This window comes from Pelophylax lessonae, assembly GCF_965119305.1.
Source record: "Pelophylax lessonae genome assembly, chromosome: 2".
In the NCBI taxonomy this organism is placed as follows: Eukaryota; Metazoa; Chordata; class Amphibia; order Anura; family Ranidae; genus Pelophylax; species Pelophylax lessonae.
In genome coordinates, this window is record NC_138769.1 from 426,401,014 (window position 1) to 426,416,781 (window position 15,768).

The following is a 15,768-nucleotide window of genomic DNA, read 5'->3' on the forward strand; positions in this document are numbered from 1 at the left end:
AATGAAATTATGCTATCTAGTACCAACATAAAATTTTATGACTAAAGGCACAACACACACTATTACTAATTTTTTGCTTGAAATCCGGATATACAAAATATATGTGTGGTGACTAATAGCAGGGCCCCAAAGACCGTGTAAAGAACGCAGACGGTGCTCTGAGGGCAGGAACCTAATTAGATTCCCATATATTTAGATCAATAAATGAAGAGATCTGATGGTTGCATTTGGATATTGGTCTTTGTCGACTAAATAAGCCAATGTGTTAAAGCTGAACTCCAGTCTTACCCAGTTCACAGGCTCCTTTCTTGTACTGAAATTACTAATTCTGATTTCATTGCATAGTGCCAATTTCTCACAGTGTACATTAGAAGCTGAAGCAAAAGAGATTTAGAATCAAAAATGTACCAACTCTATACATGCTCTTACTCACAAGGGGGCACTGAGACCCCAAAAAACTCTCATCATCCCAAGATTTCTTGTATCTAGGTAAAGGACTCTTTATCCAATGGTCATGATAGGTATATATCTGCACATAATGTCCTCTGGGCTGAATTTACAATATTAGACATACAGGGGCTAAACAATTGTGCCCCAGTTTTACTAAATGGAAGGCTTCAGCTCTTAAATGTGGATACAGTGACTACGAAAGGGCTTGTCTAGTCTCCCTAAAGCCTAGCATTCCAACTGTCCCAGGCTTTTGCGAAGTTGCAGTTTTCATCCCTACGAAATCAGCGGAGCCCACTTACAATATGAGAATCGCGCAATAAACCATCCAACACAAAAAAAAAAAAAAAGCTCCAGGAAAGCGCTTCATCAGAGGTGCCAAAAATAATTTAAAAAGTGTTTTAGTGAGTCGATGAATGGTGTACATGGGTTTAAAATGGTGTCTGTTTTAGAAAATATCCACTATTTATAGATAAAGATGGTGTCTATGCCCTCCCCTTCTGGTTTCTCCCTTCTGCTCATGTTAAGTTGCATTTTCCATAATATATAAGATAAAGATGGTGTCTATGCCCTCCCCTTCCAGTTTGTCACTTCCTCTCATGCATTTTCCATAATAATATTAAAGTGGCCGCATTTTAGTGCCATCTAATAGATAGATAGTTAAAAAACTGCCGGTCTCCGTTCATACACAGCAGCCTTTTTATAAAGGACACAAATAACACCTATTCTGCCAAGTCCTAATTTAAAGTGCCTTATCTATTTATTTATGATGCCTTAGCATACGGATATATTTATATTTTTTATCCCAATTTGGCCATTTATTAATATTCTAAAATATAAACTCCTCCCTGCTTGAAGTTACAGGACATTGTGCCTGTGCGCAATGTACCTTTATCTCCTATAGTCAGTTTGGCCTTGCCCAGTCTTGCTGACGTGTTTGACAGAAACCTTTGTCAATGGCAGAGCTGTGGGAGGGGGGGGGGGGTCTGGCAGCCAAGCGGACTACAGAAGGGTACAGGATTCTGTTACACCAAGCAGTTTGCACAGCATGTAAACTGATCATGCTAGCACAGATTTAATTAGGATAGAAGGGGGAATGCCAGGATCACCCTCAATGTAAAAATAACACCAGTAAAGGCCTAAATTAATGAACACATTTATAAAACCCAGACACACATATAAAATATTAAGTTTTAAGGTACCATACATTTCTCTTTTATTCATTGGCGGACACAGCTCCTGATCTTCTTAACCATTGGGTTATACTACCCCCTACAGGAGTAGGACACTAGGCAGTTCCTTGCTGGGATCTTGGTCCAGGCAATTTGTTCATTTTCTAATTAGATTTTTTCTATTTTTCCTGTGAGAATCCACAATCAACTGCCGGACTGGGCGACAAGCTAAATATTTTTTAAAAATCCAGTGGTCACCCCAGTCTGGCCGCGCACAGACCAGAGCTTCACGCTGGGTCGGCCACGACAGGCCCCATCCTGGACTGGGGCAGCCAGGGGGTTAAACATCTTGTGAGGACACACCTGACCGGGTGCCGATAGTCCGTTTCCCAGTATTAATACGAGTAATGTCACGGTGCTCTCTGGTATCGGTGGGTGGTGTAAAATGGGGGGGGGGGGGGTTTCAGGGGAAAAACCAGTAGAGAGAGGATTCCAATTGGTGGTAGGGGGGGCCACGTTCGGCGGCTGCCAGCTGGAGCATGGAGGGGCTCTGAGGAATATAAAGCAGGAGAGAGTGGCGCCAGCTTAGTGTAGCATAAGATTTATTAATAGATGATAAACATAGCAACTTACTCTGAGGTAAGGGTGAACAAGTATGATGGGTATAGTAGGGTCATCCATCTTCTTCTCCTTGGTCTTGTGCAGCGAATACTGGTAGCATGGTGCCGATGTATCTGTGGGAAAACTGTTGAATGACAGCTTGTCCGTGGGTTGGGCGGCGGTGGAGGACTCTCAGCGAGGCTCTGACTTCCTGCTTCCGGTCTGTCAGACGTCACATCAGGTAGGGAGAAGACAGGGGTTGCACGCGTTCGGAGCATCCGTGCTCCTTCATCAGGCAGTGTCTAAACCTAAATCAATACGGATTGAATTTTAAAATACTATGGAGAATATCCAAAGTGTGGAATATTTCTGTACAACTTTACCCTGGACTTGTTTTCAGAACTTCTTAGTCTTTTAGATGCTGTTTCCTTAAGTATGCTCTCTAATGAACTGTGACGTTCCCGAAGCAGATGTATTTATTTTACGATCATGTGGCACTTGAATAGCAAACCAGTGGACTCCATCAAATCAAGTATGTGATTTCCTAAGATAGTTGAAACATAACCTATTTAAAGGACTCACAGCTCACAGAAGAAAACTCAGTATGCAATTAAGATCTTGTTTCTAAAACTGAACAGATGTGTTTAGAGAAAAAAAAAATCTTTTGCTGTCATTTCAATGATCCATTTGCTGTAGGCCAGTGATGGTGAACCTTGGCACCCCAGATGTTTTGGAACTACATTTCCCATGATGCTCATGCACTCTGCAATGTATGAATTTTTGTTCATTTAAATATTGAATACACCAGGTCAATTATATGTGTTTTATTCAAGTATATCACCTTTATCGATAGCATAGATCTATTGTTTGCCAGTTCAAATATGTTGAAAAAGTCAACAATTTTCATAGGATGTACTCATATTTTCACATGAATGTAGATCTAGGGAGGGTATCTTTAGATCAAATCCCAACTATACTGATGAGCAGGCTCTTTTCTGAATTGTAACTCTGTTATACACGCTGTTTTGATTTATTTACTCTAATAGCATTTGTGAAATAATTTATCTGTCATTTTATATTCGTTTAGGTGGTGATATGAAGGAAACATTATGGAATCCTCATGAAAACCGCAAGGAAAGTTCTTCCCAACTTCCTTCTGACCTCTCGTCCCCGGTGGGGGCAGTTTGGATTTTAAACACTCCATTTCCAAAGGCCAACAGCCATCAACCTCGCTCAATATCTGTGTCTGCCATCCCTATTTCTGAACCCCATGGATCTTATATTTGTCCTGAGAGCTTCCAGGATCCCTTTCCTCCTTCAACACCAAGCAATAGGCTAACATTGAGGACTCCTCATGGAATTACAATAACTCCACCCACCACACCTATGTCAAAGAGGCAAATGAAGTTAAAGCCTCCTCGGACACCACCTCCACCTAGCCGCAAAGTCTTTCAGCAGCTGCTGCCTAATTTTTCAACACTTAAAAGGAGCAAATCACATGAATCCCAGCTTGGAAACAGAATAGATGAAGTTCCTCCTTTAAAGTAGGTATAAATGATTATTTCTGAGTTTAGATATTTTGTAGATTTGATCAGACTATTGTTAAAATGTTGAACATTTTTTTTTTGTGGCTCTGTCCATCAGGTAATAAAGAAAATCACACATTTCAAACAAAACCTACACAAAAACAAGACCATATAGCAGAAGAGAGATCTGCATACACAAGAGTTAAAGTGAACCTGTTGCTAGCATGAAAAAAATAGGCTAGCAAACCCTTTAAAATAAGTTATTAAAGCAGAACTTTACCCCTAAACAACTTAATAAAAAATAATGTTCTTTAGCAAGGAACATACTTTTCACATTAATATTTATGCTACCAACATTAGTGTCTGCTGTAAATTGCCTCCAGCATTACTCCGGTTTCTTCTTGCTGGAGGCTGCCATTTTGCTGAAGCCCAAAGCCCCTGAACAGAATCGTAAATCAGAATTAAACCCATCGATTTACATACTGTTAAAAAGAAAATCGATTTAATGGCTTAAAAAATCAGTTACATTCCTGGTATGCCATAAAATGGTTGGTGTTATTACTAATCATATGTGCCACACCATGGAAGTTACAAATCAAGCAGAAGCCGCTTCCTTGGCTGTAAAGGATGGGACAATTTAAGGCTGTCAGCAGATCGGCCTCTACAAACTCAGCAGTGCCTAAAAATAGAGAGCAGCTGAGCATGTGCAGAGCAGGGTCAAACAGTATATTACTGGATTTTAAACATTGTAGACACTTATTTGTGATGCTTTACATTGCTATATCTGCAAAAGGGGGCAGCCTAAAGCCTTTGAGCAGGATTTAATTTCCAATAAAAGTTCCACTTTAACTTACCATTCCAGGGCACAGCAAGTCCAATCTTTACTGCCCTGCAGAACTACAGGTGCTGCTGCTTTCCGACTTCTGCAAGTGTTGGTTAGCATCTCCAACTGACTACGCATCACTTCTTTATCCTGTAGTGATGAGGGTTGGTGGGAGGAAATCGAACTCACAATGGAGGACATGCAGACAGACACACCTGGAAGATTGGACTTGCTGTGGTAAATCTAACAGAAAATTGTACAAGAATATTGAACATGTATGGCTAGCCTTGGACTATGGGTAAGCTAAAAGTGATTTTCAAAGACTGCAAACATAGGAGACCTTTAGAGACTGGGGATTATTTGGAGACCCTTTCAGCGTGTGCAGTCTACTTGCCTTTAGTAAATCAACCTCGCTGCAAGAGATCATTGCTATTACAACCCACTTTACAAATCAGTTTATCTTCTCTACAGCCCCTTTAAAAATATTTCAACCATGCTTGATATTTCCTCCTGGCAAGATCCATGCTAACATATCAGAAGGTAAACATAAAAAGACCAAATGGATATGAAGCACATTTGAAACCTTTACAGATTTTTAGCTTGTCTGAGAGCATTTACCAGGTGTGTGCTGTAATCTTTCCTGACCATCTACTATTTAAATTTCACAAATTTCAGAAGGAATAGTAATCATAGCAGTGTGCTACATGCTCTGAGGGATCTTTCACATTTTGTTTCTCTTTATTTTTGAATCCGGGTAAAAATTCTAGTTAACACCCAGTATCATAGGATCTTATCCCTTTTTCTAAAGTTAAAAACCAGCATGTTTGCCAGCACTTAAAAAAAAAATGAAGAGATTTCAAGTCACAACTTACCAACCAGCCAGCGACCAACCGAATTGACCTGTCTAACAGTATGCGTTAAAAACAGGGGTTTGGTTGCACACATTTGCAAATACATGCGTAAGCTGCAGGCCACGGCAAGGCACCCTGTAATCTGCAGTACCTAACTCTACAATTTAAAGAGTCTCTACAATGAGAGCACATGCATTTAATGGGATAGATGAGGACAGGTGACTAGAGGGAGCACACCCCTTCTTAAAGGCACAGGGTCACACTGAACACCCAGCACATCGCACAATGGCGGCAAAGGTGTCAGTGCGTTGCCTGGCTCAATGTAGATATCAACGATAATGCAAAAAGTAGCACTACCTGGTTCTTGCTACAGATATGTCATTATGTTAGGGCAGGGGTCCTTAATAGATTAGGAGTGGCCACGCAATGTCCTTTTGGCATACTTCTCGTATACCGTCAGGAATTTTGAGGGACAAATTGACCAGTGCTTCACAACAGTGTATTAAAAGATTTGTAGACTATTTTATGTTAGGTTTTGAAATAATGTATGCTTGTCTGTATCCTAAAATCTTTTAAAACGTTTTTATTTTTTTTTGTGTTTTGCAGGTTTGGTAAGCCATCAAACTCTACATATATGGATGACGTGAAATGACATTCAGCATGTATATATATAAATAGTGTGTGTGTATCTATATACACTGTGTGTGTGCGTGTGTGTATAATTATATATTTTCTGTTTTTCAATCTTCTGTGCATGCCTATGTTTCACCTTATCTGCACTTACCAATGCTAAATTGATCCCAGGTAAGGGATCAGGATTAGGAGCCATTAGTGTTGTAATTTGATTGCTTACAACATTACAAATGCTTGAACCATGGAAATGATTCTAAACATGACAACCTGCTGTCTTTATTCAGACTAGTTATATATTGTAATTGTAAAAAAATCAAAAAAATAAATCTAAATCTTAACTATTGTATCACTTGTAACAGAAACCAAAGAAGATTGAAATAATACTCTTTATAGTACCCGGTAAATAGTCAGAGGTATTGATATACAGTATATTACAGTATCCTTTAGGGCTGCATATCCATACCTCCGACTATTCACTGGGTACTATAAACCATATTATTCCAACACCAATAGTACAGTAGTAGTACTCCAGTAATATCAAATGCAGTATTATGAAACATTTGCTATCTGGCATTAAATTAAATTTGAGTTTAATTCATTGTTTCATGACATTTACAAAATGTAACTTTCACAGATTTTGTCTAGAGAGGGCCATTGCGTTTATACAAACTGATTACTGTCCTAGTTTTTTCTAAGTTTGAATAATAGCAAGTGAAAAAAAAACTCTTTTTTGCCAAAACTTCTATATATCCTGTATATACCTGTTATTTCCATCTATTATTCAGCTAATATTTGTTGTTAGAATATGTAAAACTTTATATCTTGTCTAAAACCGCTCCATTAGATGAGTTTTAATCGTCCTTGCAACCCAACCTAAAAGTCATAGCTGTCCATGTATACAAGATATGCATCACAAGACACACATGCACTTTACATTTGTTGTGTTGAGATTTTTATTTACAACTATGTACAACATCACAGTGAAATGGCGGAGTACTGGGGTTGTTATTTAACCACTTTAGCCCCGGATGATTTGGCTGCTCAATGACCAGGCCCTATTTTGCGATTCGGCACTGCGTGACTTTAACGGACAATTGCGAGGTCGTACGACACTGTACCCAAGGGAAATTAACGTCCTTTTTTTCCCACAAACAGAGCTTTCTTTTGGTGGTATTTGATCACCTGTGCGATTTTTTTTTTTTTTTTTGCGCTATAAACAAAAAAAAAGGCAATTTTGAAAAAATAAGATTATTTTTCATATTCTTTTATATGAATTTCTCAAAAAAAATGTAAAAATCAAAATTTTTTAACGTTTTAGGCCAATTTGTTTTTTGCTACATATTTTTGTTAAAAAAAATCGCAATAACCGTATTTTGATTGGTTTGCACAAAAGTTATTGCGTTTACTAACCAGGGGAAAGATTTGTCATTTTTATTTATTTAATTTTTTTTACTAGTAATGGCGGCGATTTTGCTTTTTTTTTTTTTTTTTTTGTGGGACTGCAACATTGCGGCGGACAGATCGGACCCCTAACTGACATTTTTGACACTTTTGGGGGTACGAGTGACATTACTACAGTATTCAGTGCTAAAAATATGCACTGTTACTGTAAAAATGACACTGGCAGGGAAAGGGTTAACAGTATAGGTGATCAAGGGGTTAAATGTGTCCCTAGGGGGCGTGATTCAAACTGTCAGGCGGCGTGACTTGTGAAGTCATCACAGAGACATGCGATCCTATATAGCAGGATCACATAGCCTCTGTGATCACTTCAGGGAGAATGACAGACGGCTGTGTTTACATCAGCCATTTGTCCTTCTCAGCTGCGGGAGATTGCGAGTGGCCGGCAGCCATCCGAGCCGCCTGTCACACGCACTGGCTCCCCTGCTGACAAGCGGGGAGCGCTTGCCCCCTAGAGTCTCCTGAGCGAGCGACGTAGTACTACGTCGGTTTGCCCAGGAGAGGCTGCCTGCCGCAGTAAATCTGCGGTGGGCGGTCGTTAAGTGGTTAAAGAGCAGCTGCAGTCTGCTCACATAATTTGTAATAAAAACATATTTGCCATTTTGAAGCTTCCCTCCAACCACTTTGCATATTTTATATGTACTGTGATTCTGTACTTGCCAAATATGCTGCAGAAATCTCCTTCCACCAAGTCTGGCTGCAGCCATTTTAACTGTGGGCAGCTGAAGCTGTTGACCACTTCCTGGATTTACACACACGCACACACACACACACACACACACACACACACACACACACACACACACACACACACACACACATATATATATATATATATATATATATATATATATATATATATATATATATATATATATATAAATAAAGACACATACATTCACACCACGGTTTGCCTGCACATTTCTCCTCTCTTGATGAATACTCATGGATCTCTGGCAGTCTCCTGTTATCTCTGCCCTCATCGAGCCCCCTACAGCTCTGCAGCTCTCATTGGCCCTCCTATGACTCAGAGAGCTGCGCATGATGTCATTAGCTTAGGCCAGTGATGGTGAACCTTGGCACCCCAGATGTTTTTGGAACTACATTTTCCATGATGCTCACCTTCACTGCAGAGCCCATGAGCATCGTGGGAAATGTGGTTCTGGGGTGACAATGGTCGCCATCACTGGCCTAGGTTAATTCCCAGACAAAAAAGAGGAAGTGGGCTGTATGAGGTATTTACTGGCAGAAAAAAAATGTTTTACTATCCGAAGTTAAAACAACAAGGGCAGAGGATTTAATAGATGGGAAAGATGAAAAAATGACTGAAGAGGCACTTTAAATTACCAGTGTAAGTAATTGGTCTATTTGGTCTATATCCTTTCTTGCAGATGCCCCTCAAGGATCACCACAGATGGTACGGCGAGATATAGGCCTTTCAGTAACGCACAGGTAAAGCTTTGGTTTGAGTGTAGAATATATGAATTATAGGTCATTGTTCCTTTTCGATTATTAGTTTGTATTAATGTGTCCAGGGTGTTAGTAAATGGAAAATTCCCCCTTTTTTTTTAGCAGACTTTAAGATGACACAGCGCTAGATTTGCATAGAAAAGAGATCTTTTGTAAACCTTAATTAAAGCTGGCCATACATTAGTTTTTTTTTTTTAACCAGCTGGATAAACAAAAAAAATAAAATCAAAAAAATCTGGACCTCATTATCACCCCCCTCTTTTCTTTCTTTTCTCTTTGTCTAATGTCGTCCCTCTCTTCTGTTGGATTTGAGCTGACTGTATCCTAATGGACATTAAAGTGGATGTAAACCCCATTTATGAAATCTGACCTTGGCACATAAATCTGTAGTGTTTACTTATCTCTCTCCAAAGCCCTAAGTCCCATGTCTTTCTACTGCTCTGTTCCTCTGTTATCAGCATGATAACCTCTGACAAGTTCTCCAACACATTAGATAAAAGCAGCTGAAAATTTGTGTTAGGAAGGGACATAGAGACAGATAAGCGGAGAGCTTGTCTATTTACAGCACAGCTCTGTATATTTGTGCCTTTCCTCCGATTGATTCACACACAGCGTATGGCTGCCTAGACTCCCCTCCCCTTGCTGAAACAGGAAAAAAAGATTGTAACACAATCTACACTTTCTAAAAAATAGAGAAAGCTGAAGACAGCAGATATACAAGTAAGACTTATGTAGGGAGATTTGTCCCATCTCTGTGTATCATAAATAACAACAATGCCCCCTTGTAAAAAAAAGTCCTTCCTATTGGTAGTAATCAACTCTAACAGAGTGCGTCTGCCCATGCACCAGGAAACCTAGGGACGACGCCTAAGAATGTTTAGGACTTTATTAAAGTAGATTTGTTTGATATGTGTTTTTTACTTATAGGAAGTGGTGAATTAAGAGAATACCGCTCTACCTCAATTTGTCATTATAACTCCTCTGGCACTGTCTATACTGCAGTAAACAACTAAAGGAAGTAAAAAAAAAAAGGAAGCATAGGGGTTCTAATAAACTAATATAAATCACCCTATACTCCTAAATTCAATCTATTACTTCCATTCTTCCTGGACTTAAAAAGCGTCCTGACTGCAATAAAACACTGACTCCTGGCCACTGATAACTGAGAGATATGAGCACAACTTGGAAATAAAACTCCTCCCTACCAACCAAAATACCTTATATCTAAATGTGATAGTGCACCCAAACTCACTAAGAAAAATACTTTACATGTTTCACTCTAAAAAAGAGCTTCGTCTGGGGTGTATAAAATAAAATAAGTGCTTAAAATGAAAAGTGCTGTAACCACCACATGGCAAATGGCCAATCTCTGTGTATCATCTTAGGTTGTTTGCTTCACTGGGTATATGTAAGGGTTTATATCCACTTTAGGTATGCAGTGGTGCCTTAGGGGCACTTTAAGGATAGGAGCACCTATACCACTTTTATCATATGTATCGCCCTGTTAGGCCTTGATAGAATCCAGTTTATACCTTGCACATGCTATATGATGGGTGCTTTTACTAATGTGCTATTTGACCTGCTTACAGGGCGCGCTTTATAGAAAAAGAAATTGCTACTGACAACTACGTAAGGCACCCTTCTCTATTCATGGGAGATGATCACATTTGTTCAATTATATGTGCTTTGTTCTCTTTGTAACTGCAACATTTATGAAACCTATGCTTTGTACTGTTGAAAAACTCTATTAAAAAGATTGAAATATTTTTAAAAAAGTTCTGATTCCCGCATCCACACATTGAGTAGATAGTGGAATCACTCCTGCTGTGCTATTGTTTTCTGATGATAGGGAGCCTTCCCTGCCGTCACAAAACATTAATCAGTGTTCCCGGCAATAGTTCAGGAAAAACCCAACAGGTTGCCTGTACAGAAGTTGATCAGTAGATCGACTTCTGTATAACCAGCATGCTCATACTTGGGTTAAAATGTGTCCGGTTCCTGCTGAACTGGCAAAATTTCGATCCATGTATGGCCACTGGCTACAAATCCAGTGGAAGTCCTGGTCCTGCTAAGCCATCGGCGTGTCTCATTATTCTGGTTCTCTGTTCTTTAGAAATGGAAGGCACCACCTGTGTTATTAGCTGTATGCATCTGCGGTGGTCTGTCAATACACTAGCTGCCTCTGATTCATTCATCCCCTTTGACATTATCTACCCCTTGTCAGGACCAAGTGAGCAGTGGAAGACTAGTATTGAGCTGGCCAAGTAGTGCACCAGGCTTCCATTTACAGTATTTAGGTAAGCCCTTAACAGGGCTTTTTCTGTGCAAGTCAGGCCATATAAAATGTAGACTTTTCAAACATGCAATTCTGTTGTAATTCATGAAGCATAGTATAATACGGTATATATGATACGAAGGAGAGTAAACACAGCTATTACAGCTACATCTTTGTTTTCTACATTCTAAATTTAAAGCTAGTTATTATGTAAATTTATTTTAGACATGTATGCTATTACAGATTTAAAGAAACAATGTTGGCTTGTATCCATCTGATCGAACATAATTCAGTCAGACGGTTCTTTTTATCATTTAGAATCCTAGTGGCTTCCGGTACAGCAACATTTTAGCAGTTGTCCTGTACATTCACACCTGAGCGTAGCAATTTCTTGAATTTTTTCAGGTGTTTATTTTAAAGCATTTTTGTAGCTTGTTACAAGCGTTTCTTAAGCGTTTTAGAAGCCTATAACAAGTGTTTTACAGCTATTTTCGTTTAGCCAATAGAAATCACAAGTCGGAGTAAAGGAAGAGGAAAGTAGGGATGAGGAGCTGCTGTTTGAGCAGAAACCTCAAACGATCGCAAAATGCTCAAGTCGGGCATTTCTATTGAAGTCTATGGGCCCACAACGCTTGTAATCTGCTAATGTACTTTTTTGAGTGACTGGCGTTTAGCTTCAGGTGACAGAACACTCATATGTGAACAGGGGCCTATGAAATGAATGGGATTTGGATTGTTGAGCGTTTTAGATCTACAAGCAGAAAATCGCTTAGGTGTGAACGGGGCCTTACTGATGTCTACAGCTTCATTCAGAATCTTAAAGTAAATACAATTTCTTCCCATCACTGTTGATCATTAGGAGTGACTTGACTGAGACTCATGTTTTTCAAGCTCTAATAGAAGCACTATGCTAAAGCTACTAGAAGTCAGCAGCACTGCTTGGCTTACTTTTGGACATCAGTGTGCCTTTCCAGATCCTGTATTGTAGTGAAATGCTCTATACAGGCAGGCCTGACTGTGTAAACGCTTTTTTTGTACATCAGAGGACACAAAGCAGGCATAATAATCATGACCACACTGGCAAACAAAGACCAGAAGTCCTCCTCTATATAACCTCACCCCCCTAGGGAAACCTCAGTATTTTACACTGGTGTCAAAGGTGATAGTCACTGATGTGCAGCTCTCTGTACAAATACCAAAGGTTCCCTGTTGGGATTAAGAGATTGGTCATCCGGATCCATTCAGGTAGCCGTCGTGCAAAGATGGTTGGTACCCAGTCCTCACTGGAGGGGGCGCCCGACTTTTACAAAGTTATGCCTGTAAGGCAACATTTTGACGATGAACCCATGCAGATACGTAACCCTGTGCAGTCTTCTGACCAAGGGGCTTCAGGCAGGGTGCTTTACAGGACTGAGGTGGTGGACCCCAAGGAAGGGGGGGATTGAGTCCTTGAAGGGGCAGCCAAAAAAAGCTGGACATCTACAAGCAGTGGAAGCCTTGGAGCTGCATTTTGACTTTGTTGAAATAACCGATTGGTTGAGTCAAATGTTGAAGTTGGGTACTTAATGTAGATGTTCTCTAAATTTCCGTTAAAGTTCAGAGAAATATTAGCTATAAAAGATATGATTTTTGCACACTGTTACTTCTTCTGTATTTTGTCCTTGTAGGCTTATTCAATAAAGTAACAAACACAGGGCAGTAATCCGTATCAAACAATCTGTCTGTTTCAATGACTAATCTGATGTCAACAAAATTAGAATTGGCTGTTTTGGGTTAATGCTCTTTGCACGCCTTCATTATGCTTTCCACTGCAGCTTGGAAGCTTGATAAACTGTAGATGGGTGGTATGTTGAAGGCTCACACCTGAATAATTCAATGTGTTAATGGAGTGAATAAGCGTACACAGACTCTAAAAGCAGTTTAGTAATATTTTGCATAATTACTGTTATAGCTACAGACTTAAAAGTTAAGGAATTGGCTACTTTTTTTTCTTTTTTTACAGATTTTCTACAAAATCTTGGTTATCTCAAATGTGTCATGTTTGTCAAAAAAATATGATGTTTGGAGTAAAATGTAAGCACTGCAGGTGAGTTATACCTATTGACTCTCGTGGTTTATTTAATGCAAGTGTTGTTTATTCTAGATAAAGGCATTAGTCCCCGTTCACACTAAGGCGACCTGTGAGGCGACCTGGTCGCCGTAGGTCGCCTTCCATAGGGAAGCTGCAGACCCGTTCTAATAGGAGCGACACAAGTCGCTCCGACTTAGAAAAAGGGTCCGGAGCTTCTTTGGGGCGACCCGGAGGCGACCGCCATAGACTTCAATGTTATGAAGTCCGTGGCGGCCGCTCCGAGGTCGCCCCCCCAAGTCGTATCGCCCCAGTGTGAACGGGGCCTTATGAGAAAATCACACAGACTTTCTTTTGTGATGTATATGTTATAGGACAGATGTTTGCTGTTTAATATCTCAATAATGTGTGTCCAATCAATTTTTTTTTTGTTTTTATTTCTTACTGCTGCTACATGCGTGATAAATATGTAAGCTGAAGTTTATTTTTGGGGATTTTTTTTCTCCAGACACCATACACATTACCGTCAGGCTGCGGTTTTTGATAAAAAAAAATCCCTTCATTGCCTACTCACAGCAGAGGAATACTGCCCTGAGCAGCTGTCTTCTATTGCTGGGAGAGTTAATTGCAACGGCTTCTACAGAGAATGGTTTGCCTGTCATTCACAGAACTACTACTAATTATTGTTGTCCCACAATGCATTGTATTCTGTGGCTGGGGGAGGAGCGGTTAAATGACCGTTCACAGGACGTGATGCATTGTGGAAGTGTAATAAAAGTTCTTTGAGTGGCTGAGAGGGCAGAAAAAAGGTGAGTGAGCAGCACAACTTTTCACTGGAGCACTAGCTGCCATTAACTCTTACAGCACTTGGAGTCCACTGCTCAGGGTAGTATCTGGTAGCTGTGTTTAGTCTACAACTCTACTTTGCCAGTGGTAACATGTCCGTTCTCTTGTAGAAGATGTTTTTTTTTTCAATGTGAAACACTAAGGCTAGGTTCACATGTAGGCGGTTTCCAATGCGTCTGTGTTTGCGCAGGCACAGCAGCCCATTCGTTTGAATAGGTTACCGTAAGTGTGGGAAATGCAAGGAAAAGGTCCCTGGACCTTAACTGAAACTGCAGCCACATGGAAAGTGCATGGTTCTATGTGTTTCTGCGCATGAGGAACTGCTCCATGGTTTTCAATACTTAGGGGTGCTAAGAATCGCATGCATTCCCGCACCCACAAAAATTAACTTGGCCTTAAAGGTTAGGTTCACCTTTGGAACATGTTACATATTCCACCCATTTTTTAGAGTGGAACATGTAACATATTCCAGCATCAGCACCTTCTCCCCCCCCTCCCTGTGATAGTGGGCCTGGGAACTTCTTCCCACACCCACTGTCTCAATTTGAAAACAGAGCAGCAATGTGAGGCTCAGCCCACATGGACGTGTTGTTCATTCACAGTTTTCTGTGAATTAGACTACAAGTATCGTCGGCCATTGCGGCTGACTGCTTGTAGTTCTCAGTGAACTGCAAGGATGTTGATGAGCATCCTCGTAGTTCATTTATCTTCCTGCTCTCAGGTAACTGTCTGCTTGTATCGGAGATATGAGCACACCGCTATACTGAGAGTCTGCAGCAGCTGGATATTGCACCCGTGATCTGCTGATTACGGTTGCAATGCTCTGCAGGCTTTTTAGAAAGAAATATATAAATACACATTTTTTACCTGTAAAATAAATGTGCATTTATTATTTTTTTTAAACCTTTACGTCCTACCCAAACCTTAACCTTGCTGCTCACATTATTAGGTTTGCCAAACAATTAATCTATTAATGGAATGCTCCATTTGCTGGAGCTTTTTGGTCCTTAAGGTAGGTCTGGCAAATTGCTTGTTTTCATGAATGTAATTATAGGCTGGTGTCTGTAACTGCAGGTCAATCAGCATTCATTTTCCTATTATGCCAGTTTCAATTCTTGTTTGTTTATTTTTTCTGGTCACATTGGTCTGTTTTTGGTACATTAAAGAGTGCCAGGCCTGTGCCCCACTATGATGTAGTTTAGAATGCTAGAGTTCTATAGCAATTTATGATGAAAATTCTGTTCTTTGCACTGCTGTCCATGTTTACCAAAATGGGTGAAATTCAGTTTTGTCTGTATTTTTCAAATATTTAATTTTATACTTTCAGGTTAAAATGCCATAACAAATGTACAAAAGAAGCCCCTCCTTGTAGAATATCATTTCTTCCTTGTAAGTAAAACACTCTTTTAATTTACTTAATACTAACTGCTTCATTTGTTTTAAAGACCAATAACTTAATAAACTGTGAAAGCAGCAGAAGAATAAGTGCTAAGAGCAGTAACCCATGTTAACCTATTGCAATGAAGGTTTCTTATGTCAGACCTGTGTAAGATGCATTCTGGTTGGTTGGTATGGGTACCTTACACTTCTATGCCC

At 39.9% G+C, this 15,768-nt stretch overlaps 1 protein-coding gene across 2 annotated transcripts in view; it reads left to right on the top strand.

The window, feature by feature from the left end:
• Positions 1 to 15,768, top strand: part of KSR1 (kinase suppressor of ras 1) — a 276,807-nt gene that overhangs the window by 181,915 nt on the left and 79,124 nt on the right. The window contains exons 4-7 of one of the 2 annotated variants that reach the window (XM_082245310.1): positions 3,307 to 3,763; positions 8,864 to 8,965; positions 13,261 to 13,344; positions 15,500 to 15,561. In XM_082245310.1, coding sequence (XP_082101436.1) covers positions 3,307 to 3,763; positions 8,864 to 8,965; positions 13,261 to 13,344; positions 15,500 to 15,561 — 705 coding nt within the window. Of the gene's footprint in view, positions 1 to 3,306; positions 3,764 to 8,863; positions 8,966 to 13,260; positions 13,345 to 15,499; positions 15,562 to 15,768 lie in introns of those variants that run through there. The other variant, XM_082245309.1, reaches the window with a different exon arrangement.